This window comes from Hyperolius riggenbachi, chromosome 1 (genome assembly GCF_040937935.1).
Source record: "Hyperolius riggenbachi isolate aHypRig1 chromosome 1, aHypRig1.pri, whole genome shotgun sequence".
Classification (NCBI taxonomy): Eukaryota; Metazoa; Chordata; class Amphibia; order Anura; family Hyperoliidae; genus Hyperolius; species Hyperolius riggenbachi.
Window position 1 is genome coordinate 196,809,371 of NC_090646.1, and position 21,376 is coordinate 196,830,746.

Genomic DNA, 21,376 nt, shown 5'->3' on the forward strand with positions numbered 1-21,376 from the left:
CTCATGGAATACCTTAGCGTGTATTCTTTCCAAAATGGGGTCATTTGTGGGGTTTGTTAACTGTCCTGGCAAGTGGGGGGGGGGGGGGTGCTAAATTGTAAGCACCCCTGTAAAGCCTGAAGGTGCTCATTGGACTTTGGGCCCCTTAGCACAGTTAGGGTGCAAAAAAGTGCCACACGTGGTATTTCCGTACTCAGTAGAAGTAGTATAATGTGTTTTGTGGTGTATTTTTACATATACCCATGCTGGGTTTTTTTTTATTTTTTTACATACAATTGTCAATTTACAGAGCAATTTCTCCCACCCAGCATGGGTATGTGTAAAAATACACCCCAAAACACATTATACTACTTCTCCTGAGTACGGCAATACCACATGTGTGACCCCTTTTTGCAGCCTAGGTGCGCTAAGGGGCCCAACGTCCAATGAGCACCTTTAGGCTTTACAGGGGTGCTTACAATTTAGCACCCCCCAAAATGCCAGGACAGTAAATACACCCCACAAATGACTCCATTTTGGAAAGTAGACACTTCAAGGTATTCAGAGAGGGCTATGGTGAGTCCGTGGCAGATTTCATTTTTTTTTGTCACAAGTTAGCAGAAATGGATTTTTTTTTAATTTTTTTTTTGTCACAAAGTGTCATTTTCCGCTAACTTGTGACAAAAAATAAAATCTTCTATGAACTCACCATGCCTCTTTGTGAATACTTTGGGATGTCTTCTTTCCAAAATGGGGTCTTTTGGGGGGGTATTTATACTATCCTGGAATTTTAGCACCTCATGAAACATGACAGGTGCTCAGAAAAGTCAGAGATGCTTTAAAATGGGAAAATTCACTTTTGGCACCATAGTTTGTAAATGCTATAACTTTTACCCAATCCAATAAATATACACTGAATGGTTTGTTTTATCAAAGACATGTAGCAAAATAACTTTCGCGCTCAAATGTATAGGAAATTTTACTTTATTTGAAAAATGTCAGCACAGAAAGTTAGTCATTTTTTTTAACAAAATTAATGTCTTTTTTAATGAATATAATAAAAAGTAAAACTCGCAGCAGCAATCAAATAGCACCAAAAGAAAGCTGTATTAGTGACCAGAAAAGGAGGTAAAATTCACTTAGGTGGTAGGTTGTATGAGCGAGCAATAAACCGTGAAAGCTGCAGTGGTCTGAATGGAGAAAAAGGCTCTGGTCCTTAAGGGGCGAAAAGACTGTGGTCCTCAAGTGGTTAATATTCTGGTGATTTACTTCATTAATTTTTCAGCATTAAATTCTGTTAAGATGTTAGCAAGAATTTTTTTTTTTTTTTTTAGAAGTTTTTTTTAGAAGTGTTTTTTTTTTTTTTTTTTTTTTTTTTTTAATGCTATTTGTTTAAGAAGATTACTAAAAGATTACTTAACAGGATTACTAAAAGTTTTACACAGCTACTAGATACACAGCTATTGATACAGATGAGACTACTTTTGATCTTATTTTACTTAACACAACTGTTCTATTCTTTTTTGAATGTACCGGTACTTAAAAGATTGATGAACGCTTGGCTATAAAGCCTTGATGAGATGGAATACTGTTAGAAGGAAACACTACTTGGAACTGTTCATATTTTGTGTATATATTCTGTATGATAAGCAAATACAATTTTTTTTAATATAAAATCATATACTGAGTGCTCTGAATTATTTCAAGGTATACCATCCATCTATAATTACTGTTATAGAGGGTTCAGACCCCACTATTCCGGATTTATAGGATAGCAACGCTTTAAGGGCTGGTCCTTTACTGAGTTAGCAATCATGAAAAAGGCAAGAACCGCTCAGGTTTTTGACAATGTTGTTTTTGGTTGTGTTTTGTGTACGTTCTAACGCAGCACCTCAGTGTGAAACTAGTTTTAGGGTGTCCAATTAGGTGGCCAATTTTACCACCTACATGTAATGAGGGTCAACAGAGTTTGAATACTGTGAACAGACTGTGAAGGTAAGCTCTCATACTACATGGAAGTGGTAAAATAGGCCAGTCATTGGTCAAATTAAATTTTAGATGGCTTTAAATTTTGACAGTTACTGGAATAGTCTAGGTGTCGACAATGACTGGCACACACTTCTAATTTTACCCCCTGCATGTAGTATGAGAGATTACCTGCACAATCTGGTCATAGTATTCAAAAATGTTTGGCCCTCATGCTAAATGGAGATGGTAAAATTGGCCAGTCATTGGACAATCAAAATTGGATGTGTGTACCAGGCTTAAAGGGTATCCAAGGTGAATGGCGGAAAAAAAGCTTTACTTACCTGGGGCTTGTTCCACACCCTTGAAGTCTGCGTGGTCCTTTGCTGCCGTTCCACAATGCTCCACTGTCCAGCTGTGCCCTCTGTAATGATTACCGATCTGGTGGCTGCTGCGCGCACCGCTCAGGATCCTGCTCCAATTGCCAGGAGTATCCTGCACATGCACAGGGCTAAGATCATTACGGAGGGGGCAATTGGACAGCTGAGCATTGCAGAACTGCAGTGAGGGACCACCATTCACTTCAGATATTCTTTAAAGGGAGTCTGAAGCCCAATTAACAAAAACAGATACTTGCCTAAGGAGTGGGAAGGCTCTGGTTCCCATAGAACCTTCTCGTTTCTCTCACTGCCTGCTCGTTCAAATACCTCACCACGGGCGGCTCCATACTGCGCATGGGCAAGAGTGCATGCTCTGTACGGAGTGGCTTGTCTTTGGGAGAATTCTGGTTCCTGAAGACTTCCGAAGCCTCCTGCAGTGGCAGAGAGCAGTATCCGACCCATCGGCCAGAGACTAACGGAGGACCCAGCGCTAGAACAAAGGGACTGTAGGAGGAACGGGACGTCCAGGGGCCTTGGCAGAATCACATGCGTTTCCCCATAGCACATAGTGGAAAATGCATGCGATTCTGCACAGTGTTCTCCCCAGGCTCTTTTAGCTATATCCTCCACACAGCTAGTTTTGGTGAGCACTCTTCTGTCATAAGCTTGCCTCCTCATCCTACTCATGTGCTGTAAGCAGAGATGGCCCTTCATTTCCCCGTCGCGCCCAGGGCCGGCCCGCTCATGAGGCGGGGTGAAACTTTTGCCTCAGGTGGCAAATTTCCAGGAGCGGCACCCGCCCATCCGTGGGTGCGGGGAGCCGGCCCGCCGAGCTGGAGGGGTAGCTGGCAGGACGGGGGTATTGGGCCAGCGGCGGGGAGGGGGGTCGGACCCCACCCTCCCTCGCCTGGGTCCCCCGTCCTCCGCTCCCCTCCAGCCTAAATAGAAGCAACCGTATGTGTAAGAGGCACGGGCGGGGAGACACTCACCTCCTCCTCGCTCCAGCGTGCGCTCCACTGACATCACTTCCTGCAGGACGCTGCAGGAAGTGACGTCAGTGGAGCGCACGCTGGGAAGAGGTGAGTGTCCTCCCCGCCCGTGCCTCTTACACATACGGCTGCTTCTATTTAGGCTGGAGGGGAGCGGAGGACGGGGGACCCAGGCGAGGGAGGGGGGGGTCCGACCCCCCCTCCCCGCCACTGGCTCAATACCCCCATCCTGCCAGCTACCCCTCCAGCTCGGCGGCCCCCCGGGGGGGGGGGAGGGGCGGCGGTGACAATTTTTTAAAAATTTGCCTCAGGCGGCAAAAAGTCTAGGGCCGGCACTGGTCGCGCCCCATCTGGCTACTTTTTCATGCCACCCGGCTGGAAAAAAATTCTGTGAAGAACATTGTAAGGGCTCAGACACACTATACGCTTTTTAAAAATTGGTTCCATTCACATTAAAATCATGTTAAAATTGCCGCAATCGCGTAAATGTATGTGATTGCGGCGTATTTTGCGCAATTTTTACCGCAATTTTAATGAGTGCATGGGAGCGATTTTTTTTTTTTTCTTTTTTTAAAGAAAGCTAATAAGTTGCAACTGCTCAGAAAAGCGCTTATAGTGTGCTTAAGCCCTAAGTGTGTTCCCTGCCGGAGGCTCTATAGGACCTTCCCTATCTTTAGATGAGTATCTGAACACCAGAAACAAGCATGCAGTTAATCTGGTCAGATCTGACAATGTCAAAAACTTGATCTGCTGCATGCTTGTTCAGCGTCTAAGGCTAAAAGTACTAGAGGCAGAGGATCAGCAGGACAGCCAGGCAACTGGTAATGCTTAAAAGGAAACAAATATGGCAGCCTCCATATCCCTCTCACTTCAGGTGTCCTTTAATGCTGGGGATACACGGTACGTTTCTGTACCGTGTATCGACCAGCTGATCCGGCCAGCTGATCATATTCAGCTGGCCCGGTCATGCCGCTCGACCCGCACCGCTCGATCCCCGCCGGCGGACAATGGCAGGGAATCGAGCGGTGATGAAGCGCCGGCGGGGACGAGCGGCAATCGATCCGCGCGGACGCGCCGGCATCGAGCCGCTGGCTCGATCCGGCGCATAAACCGTGCCATGTATGCCCGACATTAGAAAGCCTTCCGGCCTGTGCTGTATATAACTGCTGCAGAAAGCTGTGGATTTCTGGACAGTCTCGAGGCAGCAGTACTCTTAAGAGTTTACAAGAGTTGTAAAAATGAGGAATTTGAGCGCTTACTGTCAGTTTTGTAAATTGAAGCCAGAAGGGCTGGGATCCACTAGCAACACTTTTCTAAGCCCTTGTGAGTTGAAAAGCTCTTGCTAATATAGTTCTTTGGGTGTGATCCCGCTTGACCGATGTGATATTTTTAAAAATCCCCCCTTAGCAGTACATTAGCAAAAGCTTCACAAGCGCTTGGAAGTGCTGCCAGTGGGTTCCAGGCCTTAAGGCTGGGGCCCACTACGGGCGATTTGAGGAAGTGCAAAGCGACTGCGCTTTGCATAATCCTGGAAGTGCCACGATTTCCCATGGGGATCACTATTTGGCTACTGTAGCCACTGATGCGATTGCGCCATGATCGCTGCCAAACTGCTGCATGCAGCATCTTGTGTTCTCTTTGTGCTTGCAGTCCGTGTGTAATTTCCTGAGGGGAATCTGGCATGAATGGTGTTTTTGAAGGAGGTTTGCTTATTGCAGCTCCTCTTTTTTTTGCTTTGCAGATTATGGAATGGACACCTATGAAAAGCAGTTCTTAGAACTCCAGCAGAGACTGTTCCATGCAGAACAAGAGAACCGCAAGCGCTCTCAAGATCTCAGTACGGTTTTAGATGAAATTAAACGAGCAGTTGCTGAGAAGAGAAACGCATTTGAGAACCACACAGGTATTTATCAATGGAAATGAAACTTCTCCCTGTAAGCTTTTTCGGATTTCTTTTTGAATTTTTGATAAATCCTTTCGTCTTGTATTACTGCATTCTGAAATGTGTAAGCTGAAATAGACAAAGCGGAGAGAGGCGACAGATGCACCCTAGTGGTGCACAGCCTGCAAAGGCTTTCTCTCCAGTTTCCCAATAATGTATTCCGCCTACATACTGCACCACATGTCTCAGACAGCCAGGCACAGACTACACATATGCCCAGAGTTCAAGGGTGTTTATTGGATGAATAAAACCTGATTCATGCTGCAGCTTATAGTTACATAGTTACATAGTTATTTTGGTTGAAAAAAGACATACGTCCATCGAGTTCAACCAGTATAAAGTACAACACCAGCCTGCTCCCTCACATATCCCTGTTGATCCAGAGGAAGGCTTTTATCTATATGTAAAAGCACAAACAGTGCATATATACACTCACAGAATGTTGGGACTCAATCCCTCGAACAACAATCCGGGGCCGAGTGCTGTACAGACACTGGCTATGAATGGGAAAGGTGAGACAACTGAGGCTGTATACACACTAGGTCAGTGATGGCTAACCTTGGCACTCCAGCTGTGGTGGAACTACAAGTCCCATGAGGCATTGCAATACTCTTGACAGCTCTAAGCATAACTCGGGCAGAGGCATGATGGGATTTGTAGTTTTGTAACAGCTGGAGTGCCAAGGTTATCCATGACTGCACTAGGTTATCGACAGACTGCCCCGACTGGCTGTCTTGGCTGAGGACTCTATAGCATGTGTACAAAGCTTATACAGGATCTTCTCATAAAATTAGCATATTGTGATAAAGTTCATTATTTTCTGTAATGTACTGATAAACATCAGACTTTCATATATTTTAGATTCAAATACACACAACTGAAGTAGTTCAAGCCTTTTATTGTTTTAATATTGATGATTTTGGCATACAGCTCATGAAAACCCAAATTTCCTATCTCAAAAAATTAGCATATTTCATCCGACCGATAAAAGAAAAGTGTTTTTAAAACAAAAAAAGTCAACCTTCAAATAATTATGTTCAGTTCATGCACTCAATACTTGGTCGGGAATCCTTTTGCAGAAATGACTGCTTCAATGCGGCGTGGCATGGAGGCAATCAGCCTGTGGCACTGCTCAGGTGTTATGGAGGCCCAGGATGCTTCGATAGCGGCCTTAAGCTCATCCAGAGTGTTGGGTCTTGCGTCTCAACTTTCTCTTCACAATATCCCACAGATTCTCTATGGGGTTCAGGTCAGGAGAGTTGGCAGGTCAATTGAGCACAGTAATACCATGGTCAGTAAACCATTTACCAGTGGTTTTGGCACTGTGAGCAGGTGCCAGTTCGTGCTGAAAAATGAAATCTTCATCTCCATAAAGCTTTTCAGCAGATGGAAGCATGAGCCCACTTTTGAACCAGAAACAGAGGCAGAAGCGCCTGACCTGGGCTACAGAGAAACAGCACTGGACTGTTGCTCAGTGGTCCAAAGTACTTTGTTCGGATGAAAGCAACTTTTACATGTCATTTGGGAATCAAGGTGCCGGAGTCTGGAGGAAGACTGGGGAGAGGGAAATGCCAAAATGCCTGAAGTCCAGTGTCAAGTACCCACAGTCAGTGATGGTCTGGGGTGCCATGTCAGCTGCTGGTGTTGGTCCACTGTGTTTTATCAAGGGCAGGGTCAATGCAGCTAGCTATCAGGAGATTTTGGAGCACTTCATGCTTCCATCTGCTGAAAAGCTTTATGGAGATGAAGATTTCATTTTTCAGCACGACCTGGCACCTGCTCACAGTGCCAAAACCACTGGTAAATGGTTTACTGACCATGGTATTACTGTGCTCAATTGACCTGCCAACTCTCCTGACCTGAACCTGATAGAGAATCTGTGGGATATTGTGAAGAGAAAGTTGAGACGCAAGACCCAACACTCTGGATGAGCTTAAGGCCGCTATCGAAGCATCCTGGGCCTCCATAACACCTGATCAGTGCCACAGGCTGATTGCCTCCATGCCACGCCGCATTGAAGCAGTCATTTCTGCAAAAGGATTCCCGACCAAGTATTGAGTGCATAACTGAACATACCGTATTTTTCGGACTATAAGACGCACTTTTTCTTCCCCAAAACTGGGGGGGAAAAAGTGGGTGCGTCTTATATTCCAAAGGTACGGTATTTTCGCCCCATAACATACTTACCAGATCCTGCCGCCGCGATCCTCGCCTCCTTCGTCTGTCCGCCGTCATCCAATGTCGCAGCAGCCGTCATCAGAGGGTCCAGCAATCCCATCCAGTATCCCCGCTCTTTAAGTGTCCAAGTTGCCAGCTCCTCTTCACTGCAGTCATGCTTGTATGCAGGCTCGCGGTGATCACGCGGTGATTACGCGCTGCCGGGGCCGTCTTCCTCCATAGTTACGGCGTCCTCTTCTTAGATACAGTGCCCTCTTCTGTGTGACGAGCGGCGCATGTGCGCCGGGGTCGCGCATGACGTCAGGCGCACGTGCGCCGCTCGTCACGCAGAAGGGGGCACTGTAACTAAGAAGAGGACGCCGTAACTATGGAGGAAGTCGGCCCCGGCAGCGCGTAATCACCGCGTGATCACCACGAGGCTGCATACAAGCATGACTGCAGCGAAGAGGAGCCGGCAACCTGGACACTTAAAGAGTGGGGATACTGGATGGGATTGCTGGACCCTCTGATGACACCTAATGGGACCCTCAGATGACGGCTGCTGCGACTCTGGGGTGATGGCAGGCAGATGGAGGAGGGGAGGATCGCGGCGACAGGATCAGGTGAGATGCAGCAGGGATGTAGTGTAGTGTAGTTTGGGTTGGCTGGAGGGGTTCCTTAGTGAAGTGTAGTGTAGTTTGGGTTGGCTGGAGGGGTTAGTTAGTGAAGTGTAGTGTTGTTTGGGTTGGCTGGAGGGGTTACTTAGTGAAGTGTAGTGTAGTTTGGGTTGGCTGCAGGTGTTAGTGAGGGAAGTGTAGTGTAGTGTAGTGTAGTGTAGTGTAGTGTAGTTTGGGTTGGCTGGAGGGGTTAGTTAGTGAAGTGTAGTGTAGTTTGGGTTGGCTGGAGGGATTACTTAGTGAAGTGTAGTGTAGTTTGGGTTGGCTGGAGGGGTTAGTTAGTGATGTGTAGTGTAGTTTGGGTTGGCTGCAGGTGTTAGTGAGGGAAGTGTAGTATACTGTAGTGTAGTGTAGTGTAGTTGTAGTAGGGGTTAGTGAAGTAATGTGTAGTTGATGGGGGCAGCAGGGGTAAGGGAAGTGTAGTGTAGCAGGTGTTAGTATAGATGGGCAGTGTAGCTTAGATAAAGACAGTTTTGGGGGAGTTAGAGGTCCATAAGAAGCCCCTGCACCAAAGACGCACCTAGGTTTAGTTTATTTTTTTTGTCCTGATTTTTGCCCTCTAAATCTAGGTGCGTCTTATATGCCGGAGCGTCTTATATTCCGAAAAATATTATTTGAATGTTGACTTTTTTTTGTTTTAAAAACACTTTTCTTTTATTGGTCGGATGAAATATGCTAATTTTTTGAGATAGGAAATTTGGGTTTTCATGAGCTGTATGCCAAAATCATCAATATTAAAACAATAAAAGTCTTGAACTACTTCAGTTGTGTGTATTTGAATCTAAAATATATGAAAGTGTGATGTTTATCAGTACATTACAGAAAATAATGAACTTTATCACAATATGCTAATTTTTTTAGAAGATCCTGTAGACTGATATTATGGCACTCCTTGGCTGATAGCTTGTAGTGTTTCCTGGGTTTCCTTATCTGGAAACCTCCTTAACCTTATCTGTACTAACATTCTCGTCCAGATAGGCTGTGTACGCTCCCGTGGGCAGCGCGCGCTCCCACCGCCGGCCGTTAGCCCAGCTATCAATGAATGGGATTATAGATCCCGTTCATTGATCAAAGCCTCCTGCAGAAAAACCGACAGTCTCTTAACAGAGAGACAAAGTTTCCCGTCCTCCTAATGCTTCCTGGAAGCGTACGATCACACTTCTAGGATTTTTTTTACTTTGGCCATCTTGTGGCCAAATGGTAAAACTACACCCACATCAATTTTTCAATAAATACATATTTTTTTTTTTTTTACAATAAAAATTCTACCTCCAACACCAAAAATTACCCAAATAAAATTTTACATACAAAAAAAAAAATACAATTAAAAAAACAAACATAAATAGTTACCTAAGGGTCTGAACTTTTTAAATATGCATGTCAAAGGAGTATATTAGTATAATTTTAAATTATGGGCTTGTAAATAGTGATGGGCACAAAATGAAGAAAAAAAAAAGCACCTTTATTTCCAAATAAAATATCGGCGCCATACATTGTGATAGGGACATAATTTAAACGGTGCAATAAGCGGGACGAATGGGCAAATAAAATACATGGGTTTTAATTAGGGTAGCATGTATTAATTTCAAACTATAATTGCTAAAAACTGAGAAATATTTTTTTTCCATTTCTTTCTTAATATTCCTGTTAAAATGGATTTGGAATAAATTCTTAGCAAAATGTATCACCCAAAGAAAGCCTAATTGGTGGTGGAAAAAACAAGATATAGATCAATTCATTGTGATGAGAAGTGATGACGTTATTGGCAAATGAATGGGAGGTGAAAGTTGCTCAGATGCAAAAAAAACAAACAACCCTGTGGGCTTTAGTGTTTAAATATGTGTACCCACACACCCCCACACCACTGTTGCTTGCAGGAATCAGGAAGTGATCCCCGGTAATGGATCAGAATACCAAATTCTCTACAGATGTGCTGCTATGAAGGGAGGCAGAAGGCGCTTGGCGATGGCACGTTGGAGCAGGAGGAGGACAATGCCCTCGGCCTATGCTTGGCTGAGAAGATCCAGCACTCGGGGGAGCCGCCACTAAAATCTCTGCAAAGGCGCCCAACCGGCTGCCTGTGCTGAGGACCATCCTGCATGTGTAAAAGGTTTAGGTAGCTGTCAGCTGTAGAGGTGATAGTGTTTTCTCTCTGGGCACTGGTGACATCTTTGTGTCTATAAATAAAGAGTGATTATCTGATCTATGATTAACATTCTTAACAGCGGTCTTTTATGCAGCACAATTGTTGAACAACTTCTGCTGTGAAACAAGTTGAAACAGCTAAAAAAAAGTATTTTGCTATTGTTCAAAAAGCTGATAAGAAGTCAATCCAACTGTTGGCTTCTTATCAGTCTTATCAGCTTTTTGAACAATAGCAAAATACTTTTTTTTTAGCTGTTTCAACTTGTTTCACAACAGAAGTTGTTCAACAATTGTGCTGCATAAAAGACTGCTGTTGAACATGTGTAAGGAGCTTAATGACCTAAATATGATTGCCCATCAGTGCTTGATTGCCAGCACCATAATTCCCTAAAGCGATCCATAGCTCCATTCCCTTGAATAGAATAATGGATAACTTGCCACAGGTGTTTATTCTCACTAGAAATAATTGCAGTACTTAGACTTTTACAGCCATGTACCACTAATCTTTGAGGCAGGGAACACACTTGCAGGGCCGGTTTTCCCAGTGTTTACCAGGTTTCCGTCGGGTTTTGCGTTCGCATCTAACGTGTGCGATTTTCTGCATGCGTTTCTGCGTTTATGCATTTGCATGGCATGTATTGGCATGCAACATGCGGGAAAAAGCAGAAAACTGCATTTAGAAAACGCGGTAAACAGACGCAGTGCACGCGTTTCCCGCGCTAGGCTATCGACGTCAATAGCCTTTACAATGGTGCACGTTTTGCTGTTCGCACCAAAACGCACAAAAACGCATGTAGTGTGTTCCCTGCCTCAGGTGGCAAACTGGTGGACTGATTGCTTGTCTCACACTGAGTTAATACCGCTGTTCACCATTTTAGTCTGACATTCTCCAAGGTTAATTCAGACTGGTTCACACTTGGGTCGCAGATTTTGTGCCAATTTCACTCTGCAATTTCGGGGGACTAGAATCTCATTATTCCCAGCATTGTGCATGCAGCACATTTTGGATGAATACAGATTGCAAGCACTGCAGTGAGTGGTCCCATAGGGATACATTGTCACAGCGCTTTGCTGATCCCCTCAAAGCACCCCAGTGTGTATGGGGCTTGCGGGGCCCAAGAGTGGCAACTGTCTTTTCATAATCTGTAAAGTGGCAGTTGGCACAGTTGCCACGTAAAAATATGTTGCAACAGCACTAAAGTGGTGTTAACTAATGGGTTTCCGCTAACCATGGAAAACTGATTATTATTTTAAAAAGCTGCAATCTTTTCAACTGCCACATTTGTAAACATGGACATCTAAAAAGGGTGGTTTCTACAGAGCTAATATTTCTGGCTCTCTCAAAACCAATTGCTTCAAAGTAATGAGGTTTATTAATCCAAGCACCACTATATAAGTCACAATCAATAATTCTATTTTATTTGGACATAATAGATATCACAGTAAAACACTTAACGTATACTTCACTTCCACAGCTTCTAATGATATCAATATATTGAATATATCTTAATAGTGCCCTGGGACCTGAATGTGTATTCTGGTGGTTCCAATTCGGACTCCACTCACCGATAGAAACCAGAGTTTCTGATAAGAGATTAATGTGTAACAATCTGTCTCTAGATCAGATGGCTAGTATATCGATGCATAATGTAAATGGCAATAGCTGTACCCACACAAAGTGCTTGAGGTGCCTGTATACAGGCAGATGAAAGTGCAGGAGTGCTATGGGCCAATAGAACCACAGTGAAAAACATAACCAAAAAATGAAATGCAAATCTATTGGAAAAAAAAAAAAAAAAACAAAGTGAAGAAAAATCAATACAATTAAAGGGACTGTGCTGATTTGACGCTGAGTGTGCAAATAGAGGTAGGAACAGCATATAATGGATTAAACCCACAGAACGTGCTAATAGGCACTGGTAACTATGTAGAGGATACTTCTCTATAGTAGAAGTATTGCACAGTATAGTCTGGATGAATCCAAAACTAGGTCTCGGGTGAAGCAAGCATGGGGAAGGTTCAGATCGCCAGGTGGCCCGACATGCTTAACGGTATCCAAACCGCTTTCAGAGGACAAAGTGCTCGAAGTGAACAGCACTTGAAGGCTTTCTTTGTAAACGGTTTGGTCGTGCCACCCTGCTAGCTTCACCTGAGACCTACTTTTGGCTTCACCGGGACTATACTGTGCAATACTTTTTCTATAGATAAGGCTAGGTTTCCACTGCTGCGATTACAGTCCGGTTCCCCACCCACGAAATTTGGAAGCGCAAGACGCATGTCAAGCACAGTGGAAATGTAGCTTTACTTTCCTCACATACATAGTTACCAGTGCCTATTAGCACGTCCTGTGGGCTTAATCCATTATATGCTGTTCCTACCTCTATTTGCACACTCAGCGTCATATCGGCACAGTCTCTTTAATTGCATGGCTTTTCCCCCACTGTGGGGTTTTTTATTCATTTGCATTTCGTTTTTGTTTTTCACTGTAGTTCTATTGGCCCATAGCACTCGTGCACTTTGATCTGCCTGTATATAGGCACCTCAAGCACTTTTTTTAGTGTGGGTACAGCTAATACCATTTACGTTATGCATTGGTATACTGGCTTTCTTATCGTATAGATAATTGTTGCATATTACTGTAATCCGAAACCTGGGTTTCTGTCAGTGAGTGGAGGCCAAATTGGAACCACTAGGATACACGTTATATTCTGGTCTCGGGTCACTATTCTGATATTCAGTATTCAAGATATTGATTTTATTTATAAGCTAGGGAAGTGAAGTATACATTAAGTGTTTTTACTGTGATGTCTATGTCCAAATAAAATTTGATTGATTGTGACTTATATAGTGGTGCTTGTATTACTAAACCTCATTTCTTTGGAGGAATTGGTTTTGTAATTACTTTCTGAGGTTTTGCTTGCACATTAGGGCCCATTCACACTAGAGCGTTTGCCGCGATTTTGGCAAAACGCTCAAATGCTAGCGTGTCATAAAACCCTATGGGCCCGTTCTTGGGGGATTTGCGCTAATCGACGCAAATCTCCCAAAAACGCGAAACGCAAACGCGTTGCCTGTACCATTTTCAGGCGATTTCCCGGCGATCTATAGAAGCGCTAAACTTGATCGCGGAAAAATCGCTGGCGGTTTGCATTTCTAAGTGTGAATAGGCCCTTAGGGTTTTGGTGCAGATTGCCCCTTTTGTCTAATTTCTGGCACTCTGTGGTCACCATCTTTCATACACCGACTCAGTGTCTTATAGGCCTGAACCCAAATTGACTGAAGTATTGGAGCTGGCAACTCCATTTCAAAGTTCAGTTTCCTGCTTGCAAGGATAATATATTGGCTATTGCAGTATGTAATTTACTTACCACAAGCATGCAGCCAGTGGAGTCAGGACACCTACTTTGCATCACTAGTCCCACAGTGACTGTTGAAAATGCTTGTCTCAATTAACTGAAACCAGATTGGTTGTGTTGTGCTACTGCTGCACTTTTGCTACACTTTTTTTTTTTTTTTCCCCCTACCGGGCTTGATGACTCTACCACAGGAAGTGTTCTGGGTAGAGGATCTGAAAACAGTCAGGCGAGTTGGGTTTTCAAAAGTTGGTCAGTAGAATTTTTTTTTTTTCCAAGTTCATTACAGTTCAGTTTTGCTTTGAAGTGACCCTGTAGCTGATCCATGCATATGAATCCACTGTAATAACCTGGAACAGATTTGTTTAATAGCAGTACAGCTGCTGTCACAGAGAAAATAATTTTGATGGTATGTAGTCACAGGAAAAAATACCTACAGCTTGCCCAAGCCTGCTTATTCTTCGGGTATATGCTATGAACAAATGTACAATATGTACTTTCTGTGGAGTGATTAGTGCTATGTAATGTGTGCCTTGCCTTTTTAACCACTTGAGGACCACAGTCTTTTCGCCCCTTAAAGGGGAACTTCAGCCTAAACAAACATACTGTCATCAAGTTACATTAGTTATGTTACTTAGAATAGATAGGTAATATAATCTCTTACCCACCCTGTTTTAAAAGAACAGGCAAATGTTTGTGATTCATGGGGGCAGCCATCTTTTTGGTTGAAAGGAGGTGACAAGGAGCAGGAGACACAGTTCCAACTATCCTGTGTCCTGATTACCCCTCCCAGCTGCACACGCTAGGCTTCAAATGTCAAATTCAAAATGTAATAAAAAAAAAAAATGCACCAAAACAGCACAATGAGGACAACAAAATCAGAAATCCCATCATGCTTTGCACAGCATCAGGGGAAAAAAGCCCGGGCAGTTTTCTTCTGTGCAGCTAAAAATGAGGCTTGTATAAGAGAAACAAAGTTCTGATGCTGTGAAACTGTTAAAGAAACACAAAGCCTTTTCAGTGCTGCTGATTTTTAGTCCGGAGGTTCACTTTAAGGACCAGAGCCTTTCTCCATTCAGACCACTGCAGCTTTCACGGTTTATTGCTTGGTCATACAACCTACCACTTAAATGAATTTTACCTCCTTTTCTTGTCACTAATACAGCTTTCTTTTGGTGCTATTTGATTGCTGCTGTGAGTTTTAGTTGTTATTATATTCATCAAAAAAGACATGAATTTTGTCAAAAAAATGACTTAACTTTCTGTGCTGAAATTTTTTAAATAAAGTAAAATTTCCTATACATTTGAGCGCGAAAGTTATTCTGCTACATGTCTGATTAAAAAAAAAAAAAAAATTCCGTGTATATTTATTGGATTGGGTAAAAGTTGTAGCATTTACAAACTATGGTGCCAAAAGTGAATTTTCCCATTTTGAAGCATCTCTGACTTTTCTTACCACCTGTCATGTTTCATGAGGTGCTAAAATTTCAGGATAGTATAAATACCCCCCAAATGACCCCATTTTGGAAAGAAGACATCCCAAAGTATTCACTGAGAGGCATGGTGAGTTCATAGATTTTATTTTTTGTCACAAGTTAGCGGAAAATTACACTTTGTGACAAAAAAATAAATAAAAAAATTTCCATTTCTTCTAACTTGCGACAAAAAAAAAAAAATCTGGCACAGACTTACTATGCTCCTCTCTGAATACCTTGAAGTGTCTACTTTCCAAAATGGGGTCATTTGTGGGGTGTGTTCACTGTCCTGGCATTTTGGGGGTGCCTAATTGTAAGCACCACTGTAAAGCCTAAAGGTGCTCATTGGACTTTGGGCCCCTTAGCGCAGTTAGGCTGCAAAAAAGTGCCACACGTGGTATTGCCGTACTCAGGCGAAGTAGTATAATGTGTTTTGGGGTGTATTTTTACACATACCCATGCTGGGTGGGAGAAATATCTCTGTAAATGACTTTTTTTTTTTTTTTTTTTTTTACACACAATTGTCCATTTACAGAGATATTTCTCCCACTCAGCACGGGTATGTGTAAAAATGCACCCCAAAACACATTATACTACTTCTCCTGAATACGGCGATACCACGTGTGGCACTTTTTTGCACCCTAACTGCGCTAAGGGGCCCAAAGTCCAATGAATACCTTTAGGATTTCACAGGTCATTTTGCAACATTTGGTTTCAAGACTACTCCTCATAGTTTAGAGCCCCTAAAATGCCAGGGCAGTATAGGAACCCCACAAATGACCCTATTTTAGAAAGACACCCCAAGGTATTCCGTTAGGATTATGGTGAGTTCATAGAAGATTTTTTTTTTTTTGTCACAAGTTAGAAATTGACTTTAATTGTTTTTTTCACACCGTGTCATTTTCCGCTAACTTGTGTCAAAAAATAAAATCTTCTATGAACTCACCGTACTACTAACGGAATACCTTGGGGTGTCTTATTTCTAAAATGGGGTCATTTGTGGGGTTCCTGTACTGCCCTGGCATTTTAGGGGCCCTAAACCGTGAGGAGTAGTCTTGAAACCAAATGTCGCAAAATGACCTGTGAAATCCTAAAGGTACTCATTGGACTTTGGGCCCCTTAGCGTACTTAGGGTGCAAAAAAGTGCCACACGTGGTACCGCCGTACTCAGGCGAAGTAGTGTAATGTGTTTTGTGGTGTATTTTTACACATACCCATGATGGGTGGGAGAAATATCTCTGTAAATGACAATTTTTTTTTTCTTTACACACAATTGTCCATTTACAGAGAGATTTCTCCCACCCAGCATGGGTATGTGTAAAAATACACCCCAAAACACATTATACTACTTCTCCTGAGTATGGCAATACCACATGTGTGACACTTTTTTGCAGCCTAGGTGCGCTAAGGGGCCCAACGTCCTATTCACAGGTCATTTTGAGGCATTTGTTTTCTAGACTATTCCTCACGGTTTAGGGCCCCTAAAATGCCAGGGCAGTATAGGAACCCCACAAGTGACCCCATTTTAGAAAGACACCCCAAGGTATTCCGTTAGGTGTGTATGAGTTCATAGAAGATTTTATTTTGTCACAAATTAGTGAAAAATGACACTTTGTGAAAAAAACAATAAAAATCAATTTCCGCTAACTTTTGGCAAAAACTAAAATCTTCTATGAACTCGTCATACACCTAACAGAATACCTTGGGGTGTCTTTTTTTTTTTTTTTCTAAAATGGGGTCACTTGTGGGGTTCCTATACTGCCCTGGCATTTTTACTGGCCCAAAACTGTGAGTAGTCTGGAAACCAAATGTCTCAAAATGACTGTTCAGGGGTATAAGCATCTGCAAAAATTTGATGAAAGGTGGTCTATGAGGGGGCGAATTTTGTGGAACTGGTCATAAGCAGGGTGGCCTCTTAGATGACAGGTTGTATTGGGCCTGATCTGATGGATAGGCGTGCTAGGGGCGTGACAGGAGGTGATTGATGGGTGTCTCGGGGTGGTTAGAGGGGAAAATAGATGCAATCAATGCACTGGGGAGGTGATCGGAAGGGGGTCTGAGGGGGATCTGAGGGTTTGGCCGAGTGATCAGGAGCCCACACGGGGAAAATGAGGGCCTGATCTGATGGGTAGGTGTGCTAGGGGGTGACAAGTGGTGACAGGAGGTGATTGATGGGTGTCTCAAGAGTGATTAGAGGGGGGAAATGGATGCAAGCAATGCACTGGCGAGGTGATCAGGGCTGGGGTCTGAGGGCATCTGAGGGTGAGGGCGGGTGATTGGGTGCCCTAGGGGCAGATAGGGGTCTAATCTGATGGGTAGCAGTGACGGGGGCTGATTGATGGGTGATCAGTGGGTGATTAGATGGCAGAACAGATGTAAACAATGCACTTTGGAGGTGATCTGAGGGTAGGTCTGGGGCAATCTGATGGTGTGGGAGGGTGATCAGATGCCCGTAAGAGGCAGGTTAGGGTCTGATCTGATAAGTGGCAGTGACAGGTGGTGAATGACGGGTGATTACAGGGGAGAATAGATGTTTACAGTACACGGGGGGGGGGAGGTCTGGGGGGGTATCTGAGGTCGTTCTGAGAGTGTGGGTGGGTGATTGGGTGCCCTAGGGGCAGATAGGGGTCTAATCTGATGGGTAGCAGTGACAGGTGGTGACAGGGGGTGATTGATAGGTAATTAGTGGGTGTTTAGAGGAGAGAACAGATGTAAACAGTGCACTTGGGAGGTAATCTGACGGGGGGTCTGCAGGCGATCTGATGGTGTGGGTGGGTGATCAGATTGCCCGCAAGGGGCAGGTTAGGGGCTGATTGATGGGTGGCAGTGACAGGGGGTGATTGATGGGTGGCAGTGACAGGGGGTGATTGATGGGTGATTGATAGTGATTGACAGGTGATCAGTGGGTTATTACAGGGAATAACCGATGTAAATAATGCACTGGCGAATTGATCAGGGGGGGGGGGGGGGGGAATCTGAGGGCAATCTGAGCGTGTGGGCGAGTGATTGGGTGCCCGCAAGGGGCAGATTAGGGTCTAATCTGATGGGTAACAGTGACAAGTGGTGATAGGGTGTGATTGATGGGTAATTCGTGGGGGTTTAGAGGAGAGAGTAGATGTAAACAATGCACTTGGGAGGTGATCTGACGTTGGATCTGCAGGCGATCTTATGGTGTGGGTGGGTGATCAGATTGCCCGCAAGGGGCAGGTTAGGGGCTGATTGATGGGTGGCAGTGACAGGGGGTGATTGATGGATGATTGACAGGTGGTCAGTGGATTATTACAGGGGGGATAGAGGCATACAGTACACTGGGGGGGGGGGGGGTTCTGGGGAGAATCTGAGGGGTGGTGGGGGGGGTGATCAGGAGGGAGCAGGGGGCAGTTTAGGGTTAAAAAAAAAATAGCGTTGGCAGATAGTGACAGGGAGTGATTGATGGGTGATTAGGGGGGTGATTGAGTGTAAACAGTGGTCTGGGAGGTGGGCAGGGGGGGGGGGGGTGTCTGAGGGGTGCTGGGCGATCAGGGGGGGGGGAGAGATCAGTGTGCTTGGGTGCAGACTAGGGTGGCTGCAGCCTGCCCTGGTGGTCCCTCGGACACTGGGACCACCAGGGCAGGAGGCAGCCTGTATAATAGGCTTTGTATACATTACAAAGCCTATTATACATATTTTCAGCGGCGATCCGGGTGCTAGTAACCCGCCGGCGCTTCAGAACGGCCGGCGGGTTACAGCGCGAGGGGGGCGGTGCCTGTCGCCGGCGGCTGATCGCGTCACGAATGACGCGATTGCCGCATAACCACGCCCGCCACCGCCGATGGGCGTATTGCGGTCGTTTGGGCCCAGCCCTTGCCGCCGCCCATCGTCTTAAGGCGGTCGGCAAGTGGTTAAGGTTCAGCTGAGCGGATTGTTCAGAAACAGCCTTATCAGTCTGCCGACACTGTACACACGCTCTACTGTCGGCCGCCCAGCGGGAGGGTCTGATTGACCCGTCGTTCCTGCAAATAGAGCGTGTGTACGAACCTTTAGATTGATTGTAGTTTACTGGAGCCTGGGGAAAGGTATTCTTCTAATGTCTAGGTGTTGGCAAAGACTGAGCTCTCCTGTTTGAAGGTCTCATTAGTATTGGGGGAGGTGTATTGTTTATCTTCTAGCCTGTTCAGCAGTCTGAAGTAAGTTGAGCCAGTTCTGCTAGGGATACATTCTGTTTTCTGGAAACAGGATTGCTACTGCTTGGTTTGGCATACATCTGCCCACAGTTTTAGTTCATGGACAGTCTTGTCCAGTCATGGTAATACTGTACACTCCCACTTGTTCACTACTCACCATCTCCCCTATGATGACTCATGCTGCCTTCTGTCTCAAGTTCAGAGACCAGACAGCATGAGTCATCAGAAAGGAGAGATGGGGTTGGTCAAGTGGAAGTCAGCAAGCAAAGCTGTAGTTTCTACTCCATTGCAGTTGCACATTTAGTTTAGCTGGATAAAACAAGAAAAAATTCTCTAGCGTTAGAAACAAAACATCAGATGTGCTTTTCTGTAATACTTTGACAGGCTGTAATGGTAGTTTCATATGTATGGATTACCTGCAGCAGATGCAATGTATGACCTTAATACAGTGCCTATCGATATTTGATTCTTGTATCCATTGCTGTCCATTGATGCATGCACTTTGCCAAAGGCCAGCAAAAGAATCCTTATTTGGGAGGGGGTGAATTTTTTATGTTTTGTTCAACCATTGAAAACACAAAGATTGGACATGACGATAGCTTTATTTACAACCTGCATCAGACTGTCACCGTTGCAGTTTATAAACCACACTCTGCTTTTTAAAGGGAACCTTAACTGAGAGGGGGATATGGATGTTTCCTTTTAAACAATACCAGTTGCTTGGCAGTCCTGCTGATCTCTTTGGCTGCAGTATTAGCTGAATCACAGACCTGAAACAAGCATGCAGCTAATCCAGTCTGACTTCAGTCAGAGCAGCTGTTCTGCATGCTTGTTGAGGGGCTGTGGCTAAAAGTATAAGACACAGAATCAGTAGGAAAGTCAGGCAACCAGTATTATTTTAAAAGGAAAATCCAAATCCTTATCAGTTTAGGTTCCCTTTAAAGGTCAGCTGAAGCGAGAGGGATATGGAGGCTGCCATATTTATTTCCTTTTATGCAATACCAGTTACCTGGCAGCCCTGCTCATCTATTTGGCTGTAGTAGTGTCTGAATTACACCAGAAACAAGCATGCAGCTATCCTTGTCAGATCTAACAATAATTGCAAACACCTGATCTGTATATGCTTTTTAAGTGTCTATGGCTAAAAGTATTAGAGGCAGAGGATGATCAGGATAGCCAGGCATTGAAAAGTAGGGGAAATAATGTCACCCATACGTGAAGCACCACTAAGTTTGTTTCAAAAAAAAAAAATCTAAATATTTATTTATTCATTATCATATTGGAAAGAAAACAGACCTTAACATTTATAGTCACAATGCATATATAGATATGGATGAATAGATACTATAGATATATATCTATATCGATCTATCTTTTAAGCATTTTACAATTTAAAAAGGTACCTAAAAGTAGGTGAGAGTATTATTTTGAGTTTTTTTTGCTTGCTGGTGGCTTAAAGTGGACCTGAACTCAGAACTCCTCTCTGTTGTAAAAGATACACAGCAGCATAATAACCTTTAAACAAAAACATTTCTTTGAAGCTGATACACATCCTAAAATCTGCACGGTTTCTACTTCCTGATTCATGGAAGTAGACATATTATTTTTCAGCCTGTACTTTCAAATGGGCTTATCTGCCATAGGCAGTCATGTGACAGGGGAGAGATCAAATTACAACTGATTATACACAAATGAGGGGGATTAGGCAGGCTAAACGATAAATACATACAGGGTGCATTTCTGTTCTGTTTCTGCTGTGTCCTGTGTAGGAGTTCAGGTCCACTTTTTCAAAGGCATTCTATGACAAGGTGCGAAAAGATCACCTTGGAGAAAACCCAGGAGAAAAAGTTAATTGCAAATGGGCCACTGTGTTTTCAGAACCCGGGTTCTGAAAACAGTACAATGCTATCTAATAAAGTGCAAAAAACATGCTACAGGTTTACGAAAACACTGTGCAATATCCTTTATATAAACCACAAATCACATGACCCAAAATTGCTAGCCAAACAACCACATACGTATCAGACTAAACCATAACAGAGAATACAAAATTGTGCTGAAAATATCCCCTGCTGAATAAAGTAGGTGTTAGTGCAATCAAGGGGTTAATTGAATAAGATGCTGGTGATATTGTGAGGCAATGAGAAGTGT

At 44.0% G+C, this 21,376-nt stretch overlaps 1 protein-coding gene across 1 annotated transcript in view; it reads left to right on the forward strand.

The window, feature by feature from the left end:
- Positions 1-21,376, forward strand: part of MGAT4D (MGAT4 family member D) — a 235,959-nt gene that overhangs the window by 65,880 nt on the left and 148,703 nt on the right. The window contains exon 2 of the mRNA XM_068279604.1: positions 5,055-5,216. Coding sequence (XP_068135705.1) covers positions 5,055-5,216 — 162 coding nt within the window. The remainder of the gene's footprint in view (positions 1-5,054; positions 5,217-21,376) is intronic.